The sequence below is a fragment of the Saccopteryx leptura genome, chromosome 3, assembly GCF_036850995.1.
Source record: "Saccopteryx leptura isolate mSacLep1 chromosome 3, mSacLep1_pri_phased_curated, whole genome shotgun sequence".
Lineage (NCBI taxonomy): Eukaryota > Metazoa > Chordata > Mammalia > Chiroptera > Emballonuridae > Saccopteryx > Saccopteryx leptura.
In genome coordinates, this window is record NC_089505.1 from 52,662,868 (window position 1) to 52,689,896 (window position 27,029).

At 35.9% G+C, this 27,029-nt stretch overlaps 1 protein-coding gene across 3 annotated transcripts in view; it reads left to right on the plus strand.

Moving 5' to 3' along the window:
* The window catches only part of WASF1 (WASP family member 1), a 61,560-nt gene extending 38,178 nt beyond the window's left edge, over window positions 1-23,382 (plus strand). For 2 of the 3 annotated variants that reach the window (XM_066373478.1, XM_066373477.1), the window contains exons 2-9: window positions 912-1,072; window positions 7,361-7,495; window positions 13,404-13,557; window positions 14,989-15,133; window positions 17,107-17,279; window positions 18,860-19,039; window positions 20,680-21,308; window positions 22,521-23,382. In XM_066373478.1, the coding sequence (XP_066229575.1) occupies window positions 940-1,072; window positions 7,361-7,495; window positions 13,404-13,557; window positions 14,989-15,133; window positions 17,107-17,279; window positions 18,860-19,039; window positions 20,680-21,308; window positions 22,521-22,678 (1,707 nt within the window). In that variant the 5' untranslated portion in view covers window positions 912-939 and the 3' untranslated portion in view covers window positions 22,679-23,382. The remainder of the gene's footprint in view (window positions 1-911; window positions 1,073-7,360; window positions 7,496-13,403; window positions 13,558-14,988; window positions 15,134-17,106; window positions 17,280-18,859; window positions 19,040-20,679; window positions 21,309-22,520) is intronic. The other variant, XM_066373479.1, reaches the window with a different exon arrangement.
* Window positions 23,383-27,029: the final 3,647 nt, after the last annotated feature.

The following is a 27,029-nucleotide window of genomic DNA, read 5'->3' on the forward strand; positions in this document are numbered from 1 at the left end:
TAAATCATTGAACTGTACAATTTTGTGTCATATTACACAATTTTGAAAAGGTTTAACATGTAGAGAGAATAATGAGGAAATAGGTCAGAGGAGACAAATATAATGCATAAGTGTGTTTTTAAGTAATGTTGGTAAGTAAGCATTTCAGTACAATTAGATTTATCTAAAAACTTTTCATATGGTAGTCATTAAAGTTCAGTACATAATTACATTCTTCAGTAACCGTTGTGTACCAGATATTATTGAGGGGGTCTCTGGTGCAGTGGGAGATTATGCCCTGAGGTGTCTGAGAAAAGAGGATGACTGACATTCCAAAGTTATGTACTATAGATGCAAAAAGACAATGGACAGGCTCAGTTTTAAGTTCAAGATTGACTGTTGTCAAGGACTCACTTTTTGTAAGGGAGTTTTAATTTCAAATCATCCTATATGGTTACTTTAGGTTTCTGATTTTTGAGGACCACCATGCAGGTCCCTCTGAGCTTGTCAGGTCTAGTAGGTGGCCCTTTTTTCCTACACATGTGGAAATGTAAATTTGGTACTACTTTTCCAGCTTTTTAAATTCTTTTAGGCACTTATTTAGAGAGTGCCTTTCTTACCAATTCTCCAGAACAAAACACCTAGTTGTAGAAAATAAAAACAATGGTTTTAGGAGAATAATAATGATAGTGATTATGAAATCACCATTAAGCCACTGACATTGCAAGTAAGAGTTTATTTTTTAATGTTTTATATAATGTTGACATTCTAATAATTGAGGATAAAAGAAGGTTAACAAATCAATTTTGATTCGTTTAGTTAGGTGATTTCATTGTCTTATACTAACAAATATTTTATTATTTAACATGAAAGAAATGGTCTCACTCTGTTGGTTGAAATTTAATAATGTTAATTGTTTGATTTTTCTGCAGGTGAACTGGTACAGAGGTTGAGCTCAAGATGCCATTAGTGAAAAGAAACATTGATCCCAGGCACTTGTGCCACACAGCACTGCCTAGAGGCATTAAGAATGAGCTGGAATGTGTAACCAATATTTCCTTGGCAAATATAATTAGACAACTAAGTAGCCTAAGTAAGTATTTTTATATCAATTAAAAGTACTACTTCCGCCTGACCTGTGGTGGCGCAGTGGATAAAGTGTCGACCTGGAATGCTGAGGTCGCCGGTTCAAAACCCTGGGCTTGCCTGGTCAAGGCACGTAGGGGAGTTGATGCTTTCTGCCCCCCCCCCCCCCCCGTCTGCCTCTCTCTCTAAAAAAACTAAAGTTAAAAAAAATTAAAATTCTTTAAAAGTACTACTTCCAAACCAGAAAGTTATGCTGTAGAATATTAAGAAGGTATTCTTGTGATTAACTGGGGAGAGGAGGGAGATATTTGGAGAGTATATGAAATTATTCTGAAAAAATGTAGTCATTTTAAGTAAAATTAATGAGTTTTAGGATCATTTCTTCTTCCCCTATGTTTCTTCAGGGACAGGGAAGTAAGGACAGAATCTTTAGGAACATAATCACATGATGAGTAAGAATTACTGAGATTATTTCTGAAACAGTTTGATCTATGAAAGGTAGAGCCAGAGTTATATTTTCACTTGCTTGTTACCACTATTACTTTTTTAGTGGCTTTAACTATTTATGTTTTGGGACACTATATCTCTCTCTCTTTCTTTACATATATTTTATTAGCTTCTGTATGCTGCTCACAAACGTTAAGGGATATTTCAAAATGAATATGACGTGATAAAATACCCCTAATATTTGTGAGCAGTTTATTTTTATATTATCAGATATCTACAAAGTGAAAGGTACGGGTAGTCTCTGCTCAGTGGATTTTGGCAAATGAGTTGTCTAAAAGGCATTAAGATACATATTACGAGTCTGATATGAAGCATGATGTGAAAATAGCAAGTGAGCCTAGCTTCTGACAGACAAAAGGAAGCATCTTGGCCAGATAATAAAGGACAGTGGAAGGGGCTTGTATGGGAGGAGATAGGCAGTGTGTTCCCATTACAAGATTACAGAACAGAGCTACTAGGTTAAGGAATTACATTTAGAAAAATGGGAAATTATTTAATATTACAAAATTAAAAAGTAAATCCAGTCTATTGTATTTGAAGGATTAGCTTTTTAATAAGGCATTTGTATTTTATTTTAAAGATAAAAACAATGTGTTTTTGGCCTAGAAATAACCTCTAAATGGTCTTAGATTTATCTTCCCATTTATACCCTCCCACATAGATTGTCTTTGCAGGCAGGATTGGCTCTTCTTTTCCTTTTAACTTTTTCTTTTCTTTTTATAATTGAGTATTTAGCACAAGATAAACAGAGATCATTAATCTAGTTTGGTTCAAGTGAGAGCATTTGGACATTCGTGTATATAGTTAAAGCAACTGGCTAGAGCATCTGTAGAGCACTAAATTTCTGCATTGCCTAGAAAATAAGTTGTAAGAATAAACTAAAAAGCTGTTTATTTGAATTCAAGTATATTCCTTGTCCCTTTTAATAGTTTTTTTTTTCAGTTATTGGCAGTGATTCACTAACATTGTTTAGTTGTTTCTTCGTTGGGAAAAGTCAATATAGACTATAGAAAAGTCAAAAGAAGAGTCTTAGATATTGTATTATATTAACATATGATTAACTATAATGTTTAAAAATAATTGCTACCTATTTTGTGGTACAGCACTAATTGAATCTAACAGAATTTATATGTAATACAAGTACATGAGTACATTAGCATGTTAATATTAAAATACATTTTAAGAGCACAGAAATGACATTAATACATTTGGTTAAAATAGTTCTTATAATTAAGATGAATTTCAATTTAGTACTGGCATCTTGTTTATGTATATTCCCAGTATAGAATGTATGACCAGTAGTCGTGGCCATTGTGGCCATTCACATGCAGGTTCTCATTGAATTCGGACAGACGGTAAAGAAACAGTGGAGCCAAAAACTGGCGGGCCATTCTTTTATTAAAGTCTCAAACCGGCTGATGAGCAAACACACAAGGCTCCCAAAGCCCTGACACATTCTCTGCTTCCACAACCAGGAGAATCTTCTCTGGTTCCTCCTAGAGTCAAAGGCCCCACCAGTCTTAGCAGAGCTTGCAAAGCCCTTCAGCTCTGGTTCCCCATCTGCACACCTTCTCTTCTCTGCACAAACTGGCTTCTTCACTCTGCATTCTCTCTGCTCTTCCTATAAAACATGGCTTCCTTCTCCTTCTCTTTCTAAACTTTCTGGTGCAAAAACCTCTCCTCCAGCAAACATTAGTAAGCCAATGGCCCTTTCCAAGCAGGAAGGTAATTTGCAATTTCACAGATCACATACCTGGCGCTGCCCAGTGCCATTTTTTAACACTAAAAGTGAGCAGACTCAAAAAATACAAATTTTACAAACTCATTTGCCCAACATAGAGTTTAGAACTAATATAATGATTAAGGGTATTAATTTTAGTATCTATTTCTAACATAACCTAAAGGTAAAAACTTGAGGAATTTTCAAGTCTGATATAGCTCATGTAAGTAACACCTATTAGCATGCACATGGTCATGTTGTTGCCAAACCCTGAAAATAGAAATACATTGTAAAAATACAACTAAATTTGGTTTTGGGTGCTTCAGATTTAGAATTAAAGACTATATAGGCATTTTATAAGCAGTCTGGAGATTCAAAAACAGAGAAAAATCCATAAAACATTGTAGCAAGGTGTAACAGTATCTTACCACCCTGGAATTAAGTTTCCTGGTAGCTGTCCCACTTGACATAGAAAACCGGGAATTAAATTTAGAAGCCCCCTAGATGGCCAGAACCAACAAGCCCATGCACTAATGACTATGCACATAAAATAGCCAATTGATCTCTTTCTCAGAGCCTGCTTACTTTTACTTTGGCAGTTCATATTCGTTTGATGATCTGGTTTTCAAATATTTATTACTCAGAGCAATAAGGAGGAGGTAGGGGGGAGATAATAGATGCAGGCATTACTGAAGCGAGCCAAAGAAGTAATTTACAGCAAAGGAAGAAGTTGTATAAGAGAAGAAGCAATATAAAAACTGGAAAGAGGCCATTTAACGTAAAAGCAAATAGTATTATACATTTTAAGGGTGTTTCTAGCCTAAGACATTAATTGATTTTCATAATCAGTTCAAACTATGAATCCTTAAGAACAGATTTTATATCAGTTTCCATCCATAATAGTAAAAATAATGTATAAATAATCTCTGAATTTGAAGACTTGGCTCTTCACAATGTTTTCTAAAGTAATTGAGATTTTTCACTTTGGTACTATTGTTAGCCCCAGAAGTGCTAGAAAACAGCCATGGAGGTCAAGTGCAGGGCCCAGCGTGACTTGGAGCTGAACATCCTCCTGACCTCTGTCTCATGAAAACGTACCTCCCAGGTTTATTTCATAGCAGAACACATTTCTGTTTTATAATATATAATTACTAAAAACTGAGAAATCTCTTTATATAAGTTTCTTCTGTTATACCAAAATTCTTTGCCATATTATTGTCATCTTACTTAACAACTGTTGGGACTCTTATTTACTTTGAGGGCTCTTTTATTATTCTTTCTTTCCAAGGCCTTTTTCTTGTTGAATGTTGTTAGTTCATTCTGCTCACAGAGCCTACTTATTCTAAAACAGGTCAGTAGGTAGCAAAATAGATGGGTAGGAGGGATACATAGATTGGTTTGATAAGACTAATGGGTTGCATTGATAGTGGACAAATAACAACACCTTGCTGTGTGATAAAGCTGCGTGATTCTTGTACCAAATGAGCATACCCCAGTTTATGTGAAGAGTCAATATGATGAATACTGAAACCATTTTGAACAGTGTAGTGTGCACAGGTATGTAATTAAAATCATGAGTTCTAGATTACAGGAACTGAGAAAAGAGACATAAAGTGAAGTCATGAAAATGACTTGCTAAAAGAAATGTGAATAAATAAATATATAAGGGGGACTGAAGGGACAAACGATTGGATAAGTATGGTAGAACCTGATTATGGTAGACATAGAAAGTTGATGAGAGGACTTAGATTTTTAATATCATAGATAATGAGAACTTGTAGGTTCTTGAACAGAGAGGTAGTATAATAAATGTAAGGTTAGCTGAAATTCAGATACACCAACAATCAGTTTTACATTGCAAACTTTCTTCCTTTCACCTCTCTGGGAGGGAAGGAGCAGGTGGATTTGGAAAGTAAAAATGATATGATCAGAGAACAGATGGGGTGTTCATCTTACCCACTGAGGTACTTGGTACTTGGCACCTAAACTCATACTCTTTAAAAAAACTCTGTTGATGAACTATTGGCCCTTTTCCAGAAAAATGCAAATGCGTTTAAAAATCTGCATATAATTTCAGGTTGTATACAGGCTCAGACTGAATGTTGAGAATTCCTGTATTAAACTCAGCTCTTTTGGGATAAAATTGTGTCTTCCATCTCTGTATCCCTATCATTTGCATCCCTAACATTCGTTGAATAAAGGAATAATGTTGTTATACCTGATTTTTTCTTTGTTCTGTGGCTCTTCATATTATAGTAAGAGCTACATATTGTTGAGCTCCTATCCTGTATCAGGTACTCTACCGGGCCCTTTGTTCACTATGTTTGCTTGTGTGTGTGTGTGTGTGTGTGTGTGTGTGTGTGTGTGTGTGTGTGTGTCAGAGACAGAGAAGGAGAGAGGGACAGATGAGGAGAGACAGACAGGAAGGGAGAGAGATGAAAGGCATCAATTCTTCATTGAGGCACCTTAGTTGTTCATTGATTGCTTTCTCATATGTGCCTTGACGGAGGTGGGAGGGACTACAGCAGAGCAAATGACACCTTGCTCAAGCCAGCAACCATGGGGTTATGTCTATGATCCCACACTCAAACCAGCAACCCTGTGCTTAAGCTGGTGAGCCTATGCTCAGGCCAGATGAGCCCTTGCTCAGGCCAGTGACCTTGGGGTTTCAAACCTGGGTCCTCTGTGTCCCAGTGCAATGCTTTATTCACTGTGCCACTGCATGGGCAAGCCACTGTGTTTGCTTTTATTATAACTTTTTTTTAAGGCAGATATTTTTATCCCTATTGTATAGGTGAAGAAATTGATACCAAAGTCCCAAAGCAAATGGAGCAAAGATTTGGACTTATTTTTCAGTTTCTTTTTATGTGTTGTTTAAATGTTTGCTCAAAACTTATCAGTGGCAGAGACCTTCTTATCATTTTCGATTTCTGGAGTCTGGTACACTGTCTGGCACATCAGTAATTTTTAGTCAGTTGGGTTTAAGGAATGTAGGTGAATGACTGAATATATATATAACTGTCCTTTTTTTCTTAATTTATCATAGAGAGATTGAAGTTCTTATTATTTTCTTAAAGATTATAAGATATTCTAGGACAGAAATTTTATGTTTTATTTTTGGTGTACTCAGTAGGTCATACATTTACCTGGTACAGGGTGAGCGCTCAGTGAATGTTTTTCTTTTAACTGATAATATATTGAAATCCTCTAAAAATGCAGCATTATTTAAATATAAATTGGTGAGATTAATGAATTCATTTAATAAGTATTTAGTACTTCTCTGTCATATCAACTGTCTTGATAGAGCTTACTGTTGAGCTAGATTTAACCTAGACGGTATGCTGGGGTCTAAAATTGTCTTGATTTAAGAAGGCTATTGGGGTTTTTTTTTTAATTCAAAAGTATAGTCATTGACTTATCTTTATGTTTTAATTATGCATTAGTTTATATGTTCTAAATATACTTGGATATTTTTCATTGTAGGTAATCTAAAACTCCTTTTAGAATAGTCTATATTGACTTATTCTTTTCAGTAATGGAAATTTACCTAACTAGAAAAATAAAATTATTTTAGATTTCTGATTAATTTTTAAAAAAACTGAAACAAGAGGAAACATAAAATATCATAAATTTTCAGAATCTATATTTTGGGCATACCTGAGACAGGTCATTTGCTCGGTTTATGAAGAATCTTGGATTCTTCCACTTGGTCTGAAATTCAGTTCTAGTGTAGAGTCTATTTTTGAATGCTGATTTGGGGTTAAAAGACATATTTTTTGTATGTACTTGCATATCATAGTCTTCTCTGACCCTCAGCACGTAGGTATATATGGGTAAAACAGGTAAGAGTATTTCCATTTTAGATACAAGTTACCTAAACCAGATTTCCCAGGGATTATATTGTTTTCCAACTCTGTCACAGTTGTGTTACTTAAGACTAGGATTTAAAGTTTAAACTAGTTCCAAAAAATGCCAAATTCATCAGGGTAGCATCTTTAAATATTAAATGGTGTGATACTTATCTCTGATCACATTAAATGCAATGGTGTACATTTCATTTTTGTTTAGGTAAATATGCTGAAGATATATTTGGAGAATTATTCAATGAAGCACATAGTTTTTCCTTCAGAGTTAACTCATTACAAGAACGTGTGGACCGTTTATCTGTTAGTGTTACACAACTTGACCCTAAAGAAGAAGAATGTAAGTTTATTCATATTATGTTTTCTTCCATATATATTTTAGGTTAGGTGAAATGAGTGAAGTATTTAAGAACAGTATTAAACACAAATTTGTTACAAGTCTTTTCTACCCGTGACCTTTGGTATGCATGTTGTTATAAATCAGTAAATTATCTGTAGATGCCATTGGCATGGCTTTCCTGACGTTTTTATCTACTTATTTTCTTTCTTTTTGAACTCTTCTTTTTATATATTAAATAACTCTTGAGTTTTTGACATAAAAATTTTTAGCCAGCTTTCGTCCATTCTCTTTATCTTTTCTTCCTTATAGTTTGTTTGTATACTTTGTTTTAGAAATAAAAATTATTTGAAAATTACTTGAAATTCTAAGTAAATTAAAATTAATTCTGTAAAAATGTATTTCTTTTAATAGGCTTTTGTGGGTGCATATGTTAAATTGCTAAAATCTGATCTAGTTATTTGAATGTTACTTCCCACTTTAAAAGACTGTTTAAAAAAATACGAACAAACCCAAATTGCCAGTATGTAGGGCAAAAATGTTTCATATTGAGATTTAAACCAGAGATATAAGGTAAGGAACAAAATAAATTTTAAAAGACCCACATTATAGACTAAAATAATGTTAGAAACTTAGTGGGAAAACAGCATTTCGTGCCTTGATCGAATACAGTGAATGCTAATGTTTCTCAAACTCCTTTCTTGTTGTTTTTTTTTAAAAAAAACGAAAGAAATGAAACTCTTAAGGACATAATTTTCACTTACCCTACAGTTATTTAATGTGAATTTTTTATAACACTTTCTTCAATAAATATTTTTTGAATAACGTTTTTAGTATAAATGCAAGTTATATAAGAGATTTAAACTTGAACAATAAGTATATTAAAGAATACTGGAAAAAAGTAAAAAGTAGAATGTAGTGATAGATGTCTTAGTGATTGAACCAACATCCTTTGGCATAACCTAATTTAATGCCTAAATAAGGAGAGGCAAATACTATGTAAAGCTTTTACTGCTTGCAAAGCCATAAACTCATAAGTCTGGTTGTGAAAAAAACCAAACAGCATCTTTTTTTTTAACAGTTTTATCTAGATGTAAATATATATGCTACAGTTAGCTCGTCTAAAGTTAAATTGTTAAACTGTGGATTTTAGCATATTCAGAGTTATGCAACTATCTCCACATCAATTTTAGAATACTGCATCATTCCTAAAAGAAACCCTAGACCCATTAGTAGTCCCTCTGCATCTCTCCTTCCCCCCAAATTCAAGCAATCACTAATCTACTTTCTATCTCTATGGATTTGCCTGTTCTGGACATTTCATATGAGTGGGATCATACAATATGAGGTCTTTTGTGACTGGCTTCTTTCATGTAGCATAATGTTTTCAATATTAGTTCATGTTGTAGAATGTATTTACATTTCCCTGGTGGCTAATGATGTTGAGTGTTTTTTCATAGCCTATAAGCCATTTAGAGAGAAGTCACTCAGCAGGAAATGGTAGAGCTTGGATTTAAAACCAGGGTTTAAATGACTAATCAGCAATTGGTGTATCATTTTTGGAGAAATGTCTAGTCAGATCCTTTTACCATTTTAAATTGGGTTATTTTTCTTTTTATTGTTGAATTTTTAAGAATTCTATATATAGTCTGGATCCAAGTCCCTTGTCAGATTTTATGATATGCAAATAATTCTCTATTCTATGGGTGTTTTTACTGGTATCCTTTGAAGCATATACATGTGCATTAGTCATACTTCTTGATATTTTTGAAACAAAATCATTGCTATTAGTGAAAAATTATTTTATGGCCATACTTTAAATATATCATTTACATAGGTCCTGGCCATTTGGCTCATTGGTAGAGCATTGGCCTGGCGTGTGGATGTCCCAGGTTTGATTCCTGGTCAGGGCACACAGGAGAAGCAGCCATCTGCTTTTCCACCCCTCCCCTTCTCGCTTCTCTCTCTTGTTCTCTTTCTTTCTTCTCCTCCTGCAGACATGGCTCGATTAGAGCGAGTCGCCCCGGGCGCTAAGGATAGCTCCATGGCCTTCACCTGAGGTGCTAAGAAGATACCCCAGATGGTGCCCCAGACGGGCAGAACATTTCCCCCTACCCAGCCTGCTTGTCCAGTGAATCCCAGTCGGGGCACATGTGGGAGTCCATCTCTGACTCCCCTTCTCTCACTGAATAAACAAACAAACAAACAAACAAATCATTTACATCCAAAGTTTTTTTTTAAATAACTTAAATATGTTTTGGGGGTTTTTTTTTGTATTTTTCTGTAGCTGGAAACGGGGAGAGACAGTCAGACAGACTCCCGCATGCGCCCTACCAGGATCCACCCGGCGCGCCCTACCGGGATCCACCCGGCACGCCCACCAGGGGCTACGCTCTGCCCACCAGGGGGCGATGTTCTGCCCCTCTAGGGGGTCGCTCTGCCGCAACCAGAGCCACTCTAGCGCCTGGGGCAGAGGCCAAGGAGCCATCCCCAGAGCCAGGGCCATCTTTGGTCCAAAGGAGCCTTGGCTGCGGGAGGGGAAGAGAGAGACAGAGAGGAAGGAGGGGGTGGTGGAGAAGCAAATGGGCGCTTCTCTTATGTGCCCTGTCTGGGAATCGAACCCGGGTCCCCCGCACGCCAGGCTGACGCTCTACCGCTGAGCCAACCGGCCAGGGCCAAATAACTTAAATATTTAATATGTCATCTAATAATACAGAGATGCACATGCAGTTCTTATATTAACGGAAATAAAAATTAACATTTTATTTCAAAATACTGTTAAATTTTAACAAATATCTTAGCATTACTATTAAAATTGAAAATGAAAGTACAGATACCAATAAATAACTTATGATGTGTTTAAGTATTTGAAAAAATTCAAGCATGCTAACAGCTATCAGATTATTTATAGTTTCCTTTAAAATGTGGACTCTAAGGCCATAAAATTATGTGGAGCAGTGGGTAAGAATTCAAAATCTGAAATATGAACTTTTGGTTTTTGGGGTTTGTTTGTTTTTTTTACAGGGACATAGAGTCAGAGAGAGGGATAAATAGGGACAGACAGACAGGAAAAGAGAGAGACGACATGCATCAGTCATCAGTTTTTCATTACCACACTTTAGTTGTTCATTGATTGCTTTCTCATATGTGCCTTGACTGCGGGCCTTAAGCAGACTGAGTAACCTCTTGCTGGAGCCAGCAACCTTGGGTCCAAGCTGGTGAACTTTTTTTTTTTTTTTTTTTTGCTCAAGCCAGATGAGCCTGCGCTCAAGCTGGCAACCTCAGGATCTTGAACCTGGGTCCTCTGCATCCCAGTCCGACGCTCTATCCACTGTGCCATGAAATATGAAATATGAACTGTTTAATTTGAAATTGTTTAGGCGATGTTGGATAGAAGCAATTTTCAAAAATTATTTAACCTAGATTTTGTAACTTGGTGTGCGAGTTCAAACAAAGTAGCATCATGTATACAATACTGAATTATAGAGTGTAATATCAATATTTTTGTTTTTTAATTACCATTTAATAAGTAATCATGAGAACTAATATAATTCAGAATTATAAGTACATAAATATGGTTTTAAATAAAGATCTGTAGTTATATTTTAATTATATATGTTTATGAACATATTATGCTAACTTACTGTATTATATAATACTATTTAAATCAGAGGTCCCCAAACTTTTTACACAGGGGCCAGTTCACCGTCCCTCAGACCGTTGGAGGGCCGCCACATACAGTGCTCCTCTCACCACCAATGAAAGAGGTGCCCCTTCCGGGAGTGCGGCGGGGGGCCGGATAAATGGCCTCAGGGGGCCACATGCACAGACCGTAGTTTGGGGACACCTGATTTAAATGATAGTAAATGTCATTGTTGGCAGCTGGAAGAGGTTTTGTCACAGTGGTCTGTTAAATAGGACAAATGATAAGTGAGAAGAGTTGACAGAAGAAGCACTCGCTACTTTGCGTGGCCTTTACATGTTTTCTAAGAAAGTTTTGGGAGGATGAACACTGACTTCCATCTGGTTACTTATGGTAAATGAGTGGGGTGAGCGAGTGGCAAGAATCTGACCCATTGTGGTGACAGAAAGCAGAGGCCGCTTTGACAGGAGCCAGATGAACAGCACGTGGTATCACAGCAAAAGGATCAACCTCAAAGGCAGATTTGGGTTTTCTAATCAGACTTTATGGCATATTAACCATTTTGCCTTGAGTCAGTTACATATTTTCTAGCCCTAGTTTTCTTATGTTTAAAAATGTGATAATAATTCTTATCTCATTGAATTATAAAGATTAAATAAAATACAAATTAACGAAAGCATCTAGAACATATAAGAGTAATAATACTGTAAGTGTATAATATAAATGTAATACTATAATTATATATAATATATGTATAACATATATAATTATTATAATGACTATCATAGTCATTACATATCTCTCATACTACCTTTTAGTGATAGTAAAAAAACCTTAATTTCTTTGCATTGCATGTTGGTGTTTCTGAGTGTGCTGCAAGCTGTGCGGCAGTGGAGTTGCCGGGAATGCAGCCACGGTGTGGCCATGGCATACACAGACTCACCGCCGCGGCCTGGTCCATAGAGCCAAACATTCGTGTGGAGTGAACTTCACTTATGAGGATAATAGAGATAATACTATTTAAGGAGAAAAATAATTAAAGAATTGTTATGATTGTTTAGTACTGACCTTGCTATGGTATTATAAAGCATTTGTTTGTATACTTAAAGCCATATTAAATATGTAAAAAAAAATCACCTAATTTTTTAATATCCGGAAGTCACTCTAAGAGTTAAAATGTAGTATTTTGGTACATTTCTTAATATGCTGCATAGTCCAAAATAAATTGAGTAAATGAAGTTATTTTGAATCATCATATATAAGATAGGGCTGTGCTAGTTACCGGACATACTTGTGCAAAACAGTCTCAGTCTTCAAGAACTTATAGCTAAGTAGAGATGCTTACAGTACAAGATAAAAGATAAGTGAATTAGACATTAATATAGATTTCCCAGCACTTGAAAATATTTTCTTTAAACTTTAACTTATTATATATGTATAATATATACAGGGGGTCCTCAGGTGACAACCCAGTTCTGTTCCTACGACAGTGATGTAACCCAAACTTTGGTGTAAGTTGAAACACCTTAGCCTAACATAAATGGAACACCTGCACTTTTAACAGTCCAAAATGGTGCAGGTAAACATACTGGGGGATGCCAACTCCTTTACTCGTGAGCTTACTGCATATTCTTCCGCTGTGCGCAACCAAACTAGTTTGCCCATGTAGTCTGTAAGTACAACACTAATGGCATACGCCGAAACACTTATGTCTCAAATTTTTAAGTTTTTATGGGCATGAGCATCGTAAACTCAAAACATCATATGTCGAGACTGTTGTAACCCAAAGACCCTTGTTTAGTCATTATAGCATAGAAATCAACAGTATATTTAGCCCAGAATGCTACTGAAAACTAAGTAATTCCTTCAGTGTTATTGGTATAATCTATATAAAAGTAATAAAGGGGGATGGGGAAAAAATTATGGAAAAAGGAAGAAGAGATGTTGGTAGGGGCTGGGGGTGGCAGGTGGAGAAAAGGGAAAGGTGTGTTTGTTGGTAGATACAGATGAGCTTCAGGAGTTGTTAGAGCCTCTGATCCTTAGAAAGCAAAGGTTGCATTAAGACTCATCTGACTGGGAAAATTGAGCACAAAATGATATAGGATATAATGATAGAACATTTAAAATATGGCTCCTGATTCATAAACCACTACAGTCACAACCTCCTGAGCCATGCTGACTTTTAAACAAATATAGTATGTGCATGTGTTCTTATGTTGAATCATCTTAGTAAAATAAACAAAATACATTGTTGATTTTTGTTTTTAGTGTCTTTGCAAGATATAACGATGAGAAAAGCTTTCCGGAGTTCTACAATTCAAGATCAGCAGCTTTTTGACCGCAAGACTTTGCCTATTCCATTACAAGAGACATATGATGTTTGTGAACAGCCTCCACCTCTCAATATACTCACTCCTTATAGGTCAGTAGGCTAATAAATAAGAAGGTTGGTTACTTATCTCAGACCAAGTTCAGTTAGGTAACAGTCTGCCTTTAAATGCTAAATCCCCAAACATTCTTCATTTTACTGGGCTCCTGACCAGTAAATAATCCTTCTTATCCACCACTTTTAGAAGATATTTGCTTTATTCACTGAGTTCCCAAAGGTCTGGCATACAGAAGGCAAGGGACTTGTTTTCACAAGTATTAATAAGAAAAGACAATGGCAAACTTAGAACTATGAAGGGCTAAGGGGTTAATATTTTATTTTTAATTTAATTTCTAATCAGATGGAAAATAAAAAATAAAGAGCTCAATATTCTACCACACTCACAAAATAAATATTATTTTTGCTTGTCTTATCCACTCTTGATCTGTATGCATTAAATTTACATAATGAGTATAGTATTTTTCAAATGTATTTTACCATTTAAATTAAAATCTAGAATGTTTCAGCCCTTTTTGGAGTCATTTTACATGATTTATTAAAAGGGTATTTAAGATGCATAGCGCATATTCTGAATAAAATGGTATTTGGATACTTACTTATTTGGAACTATTTGTCACTATGCAAGTCATTTGGATATCAATAACTGTGTTACTAAAGAATGATTATTAGGTGGTATTTTTGGAGTGCAGTAAGATAATAATTGGCAGAAACCCTGTACAATTTCTGTATTCTAAATGATATTATTGTCCTTTTAGACTTTTATTTTTGGCAGGACCATTTGTAATTATTGGAATTTCTCAAAGAACTTTTAGGAAACTTGGTATTCAGCAGAAGTTAGGGATGAAAATTGTCCAGCTGTACTTTTTTTTTTTTTTTTGGTATTTTTCTGAAGTGAGAAGCAGGGAGGCAGAGAGACAGACTCCCACATGTGCCCAACCGGGATCCACCCGGCATGCCCACTAGGGGGCAATGCTCTGCCTATCTGGGTTGTTGCTTCATTGCAACCGGAGCCATTCTAGTGCCTGAGGCAGAGGCCATGGAGCCACCCTCAGCACCTGGGCCAACTTTTTTCTGATGGAGCCTTGGCTGTGGGAGGGGAAGAAAGAAATAGTGAGAAAGGAGAGGGGGAAGGGTAGAGAAGCAGATGGGTGCTCCTCCTGTTGCCCAGGGCAGGAATTGAAACTCGGACTTGAACACGGTGGGCCGACGCTCTACCATTGAGCCAGCCAGCCAGGGCCTGTCCATTTGTACCTTAAATTGTTAACACCAACTCTGAAAAACATCTGGTTTTCCATTTTTCTTAATTTTCTGTCTGACTTGTGAGAAATGTTCTATTGGTGCAGTATTCTCATTTATTTTGCCACTAGTTTTACATATGCTCTATTTTATTAATGTAAGAGAAGAAACTTTTCTGATTGCCTCAGTCTTACTAATAAATAATTTAATTGATATTTTAAATTTCAGAGATGATGGTAAAGAAGGTTTAAAGTTTTATACCAATCCTTCATATTTCTTTGATCTATGGAAAGAAAAAATGTTGCAAGATACAGAGGATAAGAGGAAAGAAAAGAGGAAGCAGAAGGTATTACAAGATATTCAAAAGCTTGAAGTTAGTTTCCATGTATTTATATTTTTCTATTATACAAATAGAATGTTATTTAGTCCTGTACTTTGACAGTTTTATTTTTTTTGAGTCTATATAGTCAAACTCTCCCAGTTTCATACCTATTCAGTGCAGTTCGATGTGGGCTCACACACAGATTTTTAGGGCTCCTTAGGTAGCTATCCCGTATAGCGTCTACAGACTCGTCACTGACTGATGGCCTACCAGAACGGGGTTTCTCCACCAAACTGCCAGTTTTCTTCAACTGCTTATCCCACCGAGTAATGTTATTCCTATGTGGTGGCGCTTCATTATAAATCTGCCGATATTCACGTTGCATTTTGGTCACGGATTTGAATTTAGCAAGCCACAGAACACACTGAACTTTCCTCTGTACCATCCACATCTCAACTGGCATGACTGTGGGTTGCTCTGCTGTATACACGGTGTTACGTTATCATCTGCACATGCACACATGCTGCCATTTCATCCTACAGAAACTGGGAGGGTTTTCCTTTTATTTGGTGCAGATTTCACATTTCTATCGTCTTTTGTTGCTTTCCTGTGACCGGTAAAATGTGCACCATGACTTTACGGACACACTGTATATTACACAACTCACAAAAATTAGGGAATATTTTATTGCTTCATATTTATTTTGAAATATTTCCTAATTTTTGTAAGCAGTATATAATTAGATTTTTATGTTATGGTGTGATGGTGCCATAAGAGAGGTGTACACAAAAAAGCACCTGCTTTAAACCGAGGACAGGGCTGGTAAACACTACCAACAAAGCTTATGATGCATCTTGAATAACGAGTAGGTATTAAGTGGGCCAGAGAAGAGGAGGGCATTCTAGTAAGAAGAAACAAAGCGATATTGTGCAGATACTGATAAAGTAGATTAAGCTAATATTTTCTAACCATAGAGCGTATTCTGAGTGTCTTGGAAAGGTTATTACACTCTCACTAAATTCCTGTTATCTGACCGCTATGTTGTCATTTTCCACTTTCTGATGAAATTCGCTTCGGTTTATTTTATTCCATGTTAATGATAGCTAGAAATACAGAAGGCGGAAGCATTGTTGGATTCAGTCGGAATTATGAAGGAGGCAGTCTATCTTCATCACCCCTGTTTCTCCTGTAGCTCTCTCTACTCTCCCTCAGCCCCAGTTTCCCATAATTCATTCTTGTTATCTCTTCACTAGACAGTATCCCAGTGTTCTAGCTTGAGTTTGCAAACTGGTGACTGGCAGCCCAGACAGCACCTGCAAGCAGTGTTTTTTTGTTTGACAACCAAGTGGTTTTAAAGTTTTTAAACTAAAAAGCTTTAAATAGACATGCCTGTCTTCCCCATCTTATACCCTCTTCTCTTCATTTATGTTATCTGCTTGGCTCCTTTGGGCATTTATTTGGTTTTGTTATACCTACTCTAGACCTTTCTGTGTTTTCTTCCACAATTTAAATCACTTCTTGTTTTATTTTTTAAATACCCTGTTTTCTATTGAGTGACACAGTTATAATGAGTTAATTGGACAATTAGATTTTTTCTTATATATTGTCCATCCACTTGGTGACTTCCTAGATAACTAACATACCTTAGTAAATTTTCAGGTTTTGGGTGGAGGTAGACAGTGCCATTAATGGTAGAAATTCCATTCTTTATAGCAAAATCTAATAGATGTGGTAGCAGAGGTGGTGAAAGATGTTTCTGGCCTCACAGTTTATTACTTAAGCATACTGTTTTTATCTGGTACATCAGTTTTAATTAGAGATTAAAGAAACATGAGGAGAAACTATTACAAGCAAACTAAGATTTAACTCTGAATGTACAAATGAACTGTCTCTTTGTTACTTTTACTATATTATAACATTGTCTTTTTCAATATTGATATTAAATTTTTATTTTGATTGTTACAACCTCTTTTTTTAAATGTAATGCTTCAGCATTTGGTTTTGTTTCAATTCATCTATTATAGCAGAAAAATCTAGATCGTCCTCTTGAACCAGAAAAAGTGCCAAGAGCACCTCATGACAGGCGAAGAGAATGGCAGAAGCTGGCCCAAGGTCCAGAGCTGGCTGAAGACGATGCTAATCTCTTACACAAGCATATTGAAGTTGCAAATGGCCCAGCCTCTCATTTTGAAACAAGGTCTCTTTTCTTTTTGTTTGTTTGGTTTTTTTTTTTAAACAAAATTAATGATAAAATACTGATGTTATTTCTAATATCTATACCTATAGGGGTTAGGTCCTGAGCTGTTGAACTGGCAGACCGTGCTATAAGTAGAGAGATGATTTTGAAACCCTAAACACTGTGAGCCTACTGAAGTCTGGTTTGAGGCAGATTGTCATCATACTGGGACTTCAGTTTTGTCATCTTTAGAAAGCAGTGGTTGGAGTAGATGATCTTCAACATTGTTTTAGCTTTTATATAAAGTCTCAACTTCCTCTCAATATTTCAGACAGACTGCTAGAATTTCATAATAGAGGAATGGGGTCTGGAATATTTTTTGAATTATTATTGTCTGAGTGTGTGTGTGTGTGTAAAATAGGAGTTGAGAAAGGATTATATTTTGTTTCTTTTTCTTTCTGACTTCCTTTCTATGCAATATCTCTCACTCAGATATATCAGGACAAAATTACTCGTCTCCTTTTGCAAAAGCATAGGACAGGACCTGTCCCTTTCTCTGTGGTTAGGAGCCCTATAAAAGTAGCATGCTACCATAACAAACATACTAGCATCATTCTGTGAAGAAATTTTGTATAATTGATTATAGTCACTATTAAATATATCATAGTTATTGATTTTTAAATGGAAAAGAGCTTAAGGTTTTCTTTTGAATAATGCATGTAAATCATTGGGCCATAAGTATGATATATTTTGACCTATTTTAGGAGTAATATACATGTAAGATACTATTTATATGCATTACTGAAACAAAGATACTCAGAGAATTGAAATGAAAAAAATTAATCTATAAGCAAACATTTTTTTCTATTACTGTTAAATAATTGATGTATTTAGCTGACCCAGTAGTGTAAATACAATATTTCTAACTTGCTTTGTGCACATTTTTTAAATCCCATTTTGTCCCCAACATGTACTATAATCAGTAAATAAATATTTGTGTCTTCACATACTCAAGATATCTAAAATTTTGCTTAAATCGTATCTTAACTCAGATGTGGCTGCGTTACCTTTGAAAACACCAGCAAGACAAAAATGATGTAGTTAATCATGTCTGTGGTGCCAGCATCAAGGAGACCTTTCTCCATGGGTCTGACATTTGGAAGTCATTTAAGTTTAAGAGATCAATAAGATATCCTGATGGTGGAAAATTCCAGTTATTATATTCTAACTTTTTGTCATTGGCATCTTCTTGTGAAGAAAAAAATGAAATAGATAGCTTTGAATGCAGTTTGCTAATAGTTAATTATTTTTTTGCTTATAAGATGTTGTAAGTGATACTTTTTATCCTGAATTGAATTAATATTATATTATGAAATAATAAAACAACTGATGGTCATTAAATTAACCTGAATCTGCAAGAAAAATTTGCATTATGAACAGCAGTTTTTGTTTTAAAAAGCAGAAAGTGTAATGAATTTCTGAAAGAAGTTTCTTAAATGTGGTTAAAATATTGGCACTGATAAAGGATAAACTTTACTATAGAACACTTTACTCCACCAATAATTCAAGAAAAATATACTGATATCGTATATATTTTTTAGACCTCAGACATATGTGGATCATATGGATGGATCTTACTCGCTTTCTGCCCTGCCATTTAGTCAGATGAGTGAGCTTCTGACTAGAGCCGAGGAAAGGGTCTTGGTCAGACCACATGAGCCACCCCCACCTCCTCCAATGCATGGTGCGGGAGATGCAAAACCTATACCCACCTGTATCAGGTATGTTGGCACAAGCACTTGAAGTTTTATTTGAGGGGTTGGTGACCTTTTTCTTTCAAGGGCCCACATGGTAAATATATATTTTAGGTTTTGTGGGCATATATTCACTTCTGCCATTGTTGCATGAAAGCATCAATGGACTATGTACATAATTAAATGAACACATTTGTATTTCAGTAAAACTTTATTTACAAAAACAGGGAGTGGGCAGATTTGGCATGTGGGAAGTCATTTTCCAGTCTTTGATTAGAGCTGACACACTCTCTTGGGAAAATATAACTAGTGAGAATTAAAGGATTAAAGTGCATTTCATTTTATTCTTACAATTTTATTATGAAATACATGATGTGCAGTATAGTAGGTCCTTGAATAGCGTCATCTTGTTCTACATTGATGAACACTGAATAGAGGCCATGTCCAGTTGGCTCCGGGGTAGAGCACTGGCCAGTATGTGGATGTTCTGGGTTCAGTTCCCAATCAGGGCACACAGGAGAAGCAACCACCTGCTTCTTCACCACTCCCCCCTTGTCTCTTTCTCTCTTCCCCTCCTGCAGCCATGGTTTGATTGGTTGAGCAAGTTGGCTTTAGGCGCTGAGGATGGTTCCTTGGCCTCTGCCTCAGGCACTAAAAAATGGCTCTGTTGCTGTGCAATGGAGCAAGGGCCCAGAGGGGCAGAGCATCACCCCCTAGTAGGCTTTCCCAATGGACCCCAGTTAGGGTGGATAGGGGAGTCTGTCTCTCTGCCTCCCCTCCTCTCACTAAAAATAAACAAACACTGATTAGATACTGTAAGAACTTAACCTACCAAAGTTAGCATGTGGTAAAATTGGTTTTATTATGTCATTTTACTTAAAGTCATTGAACCTATCTACAGTGATAAGGGAGGACTTACTGTAAAGTAATACAAATAAAAAAAATTTGTAATGCATTAAGGGACTAAAAAATGGAAACCAAAGCTATGATTATAAATGTTAATTTGATATTAGGGAAAATATTCCAAGAATTTCAGAGGAAATAGGCAGTTGCTCATAGTACTTCAATAAAGCAGTTTTGAAATTAATTTTGTCCATTGTTTTTGAAATTATAAATTTTTAAAGAGAAAGATCAGCTTTAAAAAAATCAAATGAGGCTTCTGTCACTGTCTTATTTGATTTTTCATGCTCAGGAAGAAAGAGGGTTGAAATTTCCTTTTGTGGTTTATAATTAGTTGTCGCTGATTTAAATGAAATGATATACTGTATGATGTGTCTTAATAGCTTCAATATAAATACAGCTTTGTACTGGACACAGGTATTGCTACAAATATTGTAATAGGATAAATGTTGAGTTATTACAGAGATTCACATCACAGTGTAAGATTGAGCATTTTACATACCAAAATAAGCATAAACTGCTTGAGTGGATATGCAAGTTGCATGAGAGGATGAGACCACACAGAATTTTACTAAGTCTCACCTATTAATTTTCTTGTTGGTGAACTTTTAGTTCTCCTTTCATTCTAAATACTGCTGTAAAGTTTTAAATTTTTGTAGGAACATGTCAGTGCATCTACTTTGATATAATTACTGATCGTCATTTATATTTTGTGTGGTTAATTTTTTATCTTTTAATAACTTGCTAGGATCTCTTTATCATTTCAGTTCTGCTACAGGTTTGATAGAAAATCGCCCTCAGTCACCAGCTGCAGGCAGGACACCTGTGTTTGTGAGCCCCACCCCCCCACCTCCTCCTCCACCTCTTCCATCCGCCTTGTCAACTTCTTCATTAAGAGCTTCGATTACTTCAACTCCTCCCCCACCAATACCTCCCCCACCGCCACCTCCAACCACTGCTTTGCAAGCTCCAGCAGTGCCACCACCTCCAGCTCCTCTGCAGATTGCCCCTGGAGTTCTTCACCCAGCTCCTCCTCCAATTGCACCGCCTCTAGTACAGCCCTCTCCACCGGTAGCTAGAGCTGCCCCAGTATGTGAGACTGTACCAGTTCATCCACTCCCGCAAGGTGAAGTCCAGGGGCTGCCTCCACCCCCGCCACCGCCTCCCTTGCCTCCACCTGGCATTCGACCATCATCACCTGTCACAGTTGCAGCTGTTACTCATCCTCCCTCTGGGCTACATCCAGCTCCATCTACTGCCCCAGGTCCCCATGTTCCATTAATGCCTCCGTCTCCTCCATCACAAGTTGTACCTGCTTCTGAGCCAAAGCGTCATCCATCAACCCTGCCTGTAATCAGCGACGCCAGGAGTGTACTTCTGGAAGCAATACGAAAAGGTAATTTCTTAGGGCCATTAAAAGCATTGCTATTGTAGCATTAGAAACTTTGTAATTATTTGAATAAGGTTTTACTCATTTATAAAATTTCAAATGATCGTATTTTTATACAAATGGTCTTTAGAAAATAAAGCTATGTTCAACTTATATTTTGAATAATTTTCAAGAAAATATATCACATTTAGTCATTTGATACCTAGTAGGGTTCATATAATGTTTATTGAATGAATGACTAATTAAAAGCATCAGATTTAAACATTCTAAAAATGTTAAACTCCCTTCAAGCCTGACCAGGCGGTGGCGCAGTGGATAGAGCATCGGACTGGGATGTGGAGGATTCAGGTTCAAGACCCTGAGGTTGCCAGCTTGAGCACAGGCTCATCTGGTTTGAGCAAAGCTCACCAGCTTGGACCCAAGGTTGCTGGCTCGAGCAAGGCGTTACTCGGTCTGCTGCAGCCCCACAGTCAAGGCACATATGAGAAAGCAATCAATGAACAACTAAGGTGTCACAACAAAAAACTAATGATTGATGCTTCTCATCTCTCTTCATTCCTGTCTGTCTGTTTCTATCTATCCCTCTCTCTGACTCTCTGTCATTGTAAAAAAAACAAAAAAATACCCTTCTATCATATTTAACATGTATATTAACTCCTTAAAAAAACTGCTGTCTTCTTGAGTGTCAAGGCTTTCCATCTGGTGTCTCAGCGACACCTGCTCTGCCTGCTCTACCAGATAAGTTTCTTCCCTCAGTAACAACAAAAAAGTCCTGACATATTCATTTATTTATTCTGCAAACATATCCTAAACACCTACTATATGCCAGGCACTGATAGTATAGAATGAGTAAGAGTGCCTTTTTCTCTCCAAGTACCCAGGAGAATAAAGCCTCAAAAAATATAGTCAAAAAGTATCATCTGGTTAATCCTTTTAGGATTTGGTGAGCAGGGAGGCACAATAGATTATCATGGTTTAATAAATTGTAGATATCCACTGGGATGTCTGGTAAATTCAGCCATCTAATATCACAGGTAACATAATGAAGAAATTAACCTCTCTCTAAATATGATTCCTTCAAGATCTTTTTAATAGATCTTACTTTTTATTTTTCTCTTACTATTTCTCATGGGTATTTGATTTTATCCCAGAAAGATTAATAATATCTAGTGTTTAGTATCTTGGTTTGCAATGAATGGTTTGGATTTACTCTGTCAGGTATTCAGCTACGAAAAGTGGAAGAGCAGCGTGAGCAGGAAGCTAAACATGAACGCATTGAAAATGATGTTGCCACCATCCTGTCCCGCCGGATTGCTGTGGAGTATAGTGATTCGGAAGATGACTCAGAATTTGATGAAGTAGATTGGTTGGAGTAAGCAAAATGCATTGATAAATATTACAAAACTGAATGCAAATGTCCTTTGTGGTGCTTGTTCTTTGAAAATGTTTGGTCATTCCAGTATTTTGCTTTCTTTTCCTTAAGATAAATAACCCTTTCCCCTCCATAATTTTTGATTTCTAAGAAAAATATTAGCATACATTTCAAACTAAATGTTTTACAGTGGCTTATCTCTTTTATTTTTCCCTGAAAAGACTTAATTTGGTCAAATAAACCACTAAGTATTAAGCATGGACAGCTGTTAGAGTAGCAAATTCAGTTTTTTGATATATCTTAATTGTGCACTTTGTGAATTTTATTTAAAGAAAGCAACTGAGATTGAAATCTTGAGGGCAGCTGTATCTATTAATGAGCCTTATTCCATTTCTTGATTATGTTAAAAGAAGAAACACTGACTTGATTATATGGATACACTCAGAAGGTACATTTAGCTTGTAGTATGGAATTCTCTTAAAGGAATGCTTGAATTTTTTTAATTATTGTTTTATTGTTTTTAAATACTTGCCTTATTTGAATGTTTAGCAGTACTCCTTTCTACTTATATATCGTGTGCTATGATTTTGCTTGCCTATAAAAATTTAAAAGATTTCCATGTGAAATACTCTGACATAAGCATATATGTAACTTACATACCTGTTAAGAATAACAGTCTGATTTAATAAATGGTTCATTTTAAAAGTTCATGGGTGTTGTTCTTTGAAAAAAAGTATTTCTGAAAGGTTATCAAATAATATGAAGTAGGCTCTTAATACATAGCTAGTAAACGAAGATTTAAAAATCAATTTATGCTATCTAATTTCCTAATTGAACCAATTCACATTGTTGAGTGGAGAGGGTTTAACTTTTATATCATTTTCCCCTAAGGTCACAAAATCAGTATTTTTCAACTCCTTGTACTATTTTTTTTTTGGGGGGGGGTGGATTTTTTTTAACGCCAGTAATACCTTTATACCAATATTCCTGTCATGCCTAAAATAATTTTCCTGAAAACAGACATAAGAGTGAAGAATATGCCACATGAGTACAAACGTTAAGTTATACATAGACTATTGTTGCTACTGTAGAAAAGTTTCAATGTCTATAGAAGAATTGTAACTCCTTACTCTCTTAAATTAAAATCTTAACTTGCTAATTTTAGCATACCTTGACTTCAGTTTAAATCCTTGAAATTCTGTCTTACAACGATAAGATGAGTTGTGAATGTTTATATAAGTCCAGAGTCAGAGGTGGAGGGGAAGCAGCATTTATATCAGATTATTTAGTGTGAAGAAAACACTAAATGAAGTTTTGGTAGATGACTATAAAAGTGACTGTAATTTTATCCTTGTCTCTATCTACTTGTTTTGCAATGCAATTTCCTACTCCTCCCATCAAGAGATGGGTTCTAATCCATACTCCTGAATCAGAGACTTCTTTTGGCCAATAACAGATGACAGAACTACGCTCAGGAGCCTGCTAGATCAGAAACTTCATGCAGAGAGCTATCCCAAGTGAGGCCGTCATAGACCAGCCAAGTACAAGCCAAGCCCAAGGGAACTGTTCAACTGACCTATAAACTCATAAGCAAAAAAAAAAAAAAAAAAAAAATGTTTATTGTCTGACACCTGAGTTTTGAGGTGGATTAGTTCACATAGTATTATTGTGCAATAGATAGCTGATATATGTGGTCATTGGTAACTATTAGTTAATTTGGGGATTATTTAGACAAATAACTGATGACTTGTAATCCTTGTATAATAGGAATGATGAACTAAGTTATATTGTAGCAATACAGTTTAGATATAAAAAAAATTTCCTAATACCTCGAATAAACAAAAAGATTTGCTTTGCTCCTTTGGTAGCTTTGCCAAGAACAAGAGATTACATGGCCATTTGAGGTTTCTTTCCAACTTAACAAAACTTTATAGTGTTGCATTTAATTCAAGAAAATATGGCACAGTTTAAAGTTTGTCTTTTTAAGTGTGTGCTTATGGTCAAAAGGCGTAGCTAATAGTTTTTTTATAAAGCTCCATAATAGCCATATAACTAAAATGTAATGGTACTGGTGTTAGAGCAGTTAAGGGTGATAAAAAGAAATGGTTGAAGATTTCTTAATAATAGAAGTAAATCTGTTGCAACGCCTGGTAGTATGTATCCTAGACAGTTTATGATAGATTTCTTTTTGGTTTCTTTTTTTCCAACATTCCTGGAAGATAAGAAAGTGTCTACAGACTGAAGAGGCCATATATGTAGTATTGATTTTAAAATTAAAATAACCTTTCAGTCTAGATATTTAAATTAACTTGCTGAGAGAATTTTGGAACAAGTCATTCAGTGGTCGATTTCAATATCGTAAGAGGAATCAAGTTACTGGGTGATGACTACCTTTTTCTTATTGAATGATGTTACTATTCTACAAGGTCGTGCATAAGCATAGAGTCAGGAAAAAATGATTTTAATATCATGGGGAAGTAATTGGCTTCACTTGTTTTGGTTGAAGTCACCCCTTTGCCTCCGTATTACCAAATCTAATAAATACTCTTTAGTCCTTTAATTGATCTTTATTCTGTGTATACTCTACCTTCTTGAAGATATCAATTCCTCTGGCTTTTTTTTGTGACCCTGTTTCTTCTCTTCCCAATAATGGGACAGAAGAAGGGGAGGGAAATCCTAGCAGCAGTGGAGTTTGGGGTGAAACTCAGTCCTTATGGAGGGAAACAGAGTGTGTCTGTAACTTTTCCTATGTAAGGAGTCTTTGTTAGCTGCAGATTTATATATAAGGCATTTTAAGCTATAACCATTGCTTTTCATAATTCATAATATATTTGGGCAGATGAGATGACTTCTGAAGTCATCACATTATAAATACTTATTAAAAGGTAAATCACAAAATTTTCATTTGGGTTGTATTCTATCAAGTAGGAAACACCTCCCTTTATTCCCACCTTCAGAAAGCCCTAGAAGCCCTACCCTTTCTTCAACCATCTTCTCACATCCATGTTTTCATGGTGTCTTCTCAGATCACCACAACAGGAGTTCTTATTTCTTTTCAATTTCTCTAATTTTTTTTTTTTTTAAGCTTTCTTCAAGTGATATTTAATGCCATTTTGCAACACAGTTACTACCTATTCGAGCTTGCCAAATAGATTACTCACAAGACAGCAGGTGCCTCGCCTAAAATAGGCAACTCGCAATATCTCTGTGTGAGCAGATTCAGAAATACCCCTTTTTATTTTCCATATTCTTTCCATGAGGGCTCTTAAAATCGTATCTTGCTAGACATTGCTGCTGTTTAAAAATTTTTTCACCACTAATCTCAGTAATAAGATTGACCTAAAATTAGTCCTACCTTCATCAAAACTGTGTGTGTGATTTAAGAAATAGAAAGCATCAAATTGACTCTTCTGGCCAAAAGGTGAAAGTTATTAATATTTCTGAAGTCATTTTTTTAGAACAGAGAACAAACTTAAGTATTTTAATTTATTGGGAATTCTCATGAATTACTTTCAAAACATAGCTTTATCTTTGCCCTTAGTAAACATACTACTGCTATTTGTTTGTCTTCACTCTACTACATTTATCTTGACCCAAGCTTTTTTAAAACTACCTCCTTAATCTGACAAAGGCAAAATTTAATTATTTAAAACTCCTAAGTCAGGGGTCAGGAGTCCTTTTGGCTGAGAGAGCCATGAACGCCACATATTTTAAAATGTGATTCCGTGAGAGCCATACAACGACCCGTGTACCTTATGCATTATCCAATAAAAATTTGGTGTTGTCCCGGAGGACAGCTGTGATTGGCTCCAGCCACCCGCAACCATGAACATGAACGGTAGGAAATGAATGGATTGTAATACATGAGAATGTTTTATATTTTAACATTATTTTTTTTTATTAAAGATCTGTGCGAGCCAGATGCAGCCATCAAAAGAGCCCACCCACATCTGGCTCGTGAGCCATAGGTTCCCGACCCTTGTCCTAAGTAGTTCAAGAAATTTCTTTTGGATTTCACAATCTCTATATTGTCCATGTAATAAAAAAGCAAATAAACCAATGCAAGATATTTATCATACAGTATCAGGGTTTAAAGGTCTCTTTGCAGTGTTGAACTAATGAAAATGAAATATCAGATTATGGTATTTCTAAATTGTGTCATAACTGTAATTGATAGAAATCGCCCCACTGAAACCAAACAGAAGGCATAGGAAACTTGTAACACAAAGAGTAAATTTCTTCCTCCCTTTATTCATTGCTGTACCAAGAACAAATTTATTTATGTTCTCCATGACTTGGCTGTAGAATGCATCAGTAATTGGTTGCTTTTCAAGCCTGACAACCAGGCTCTGAAT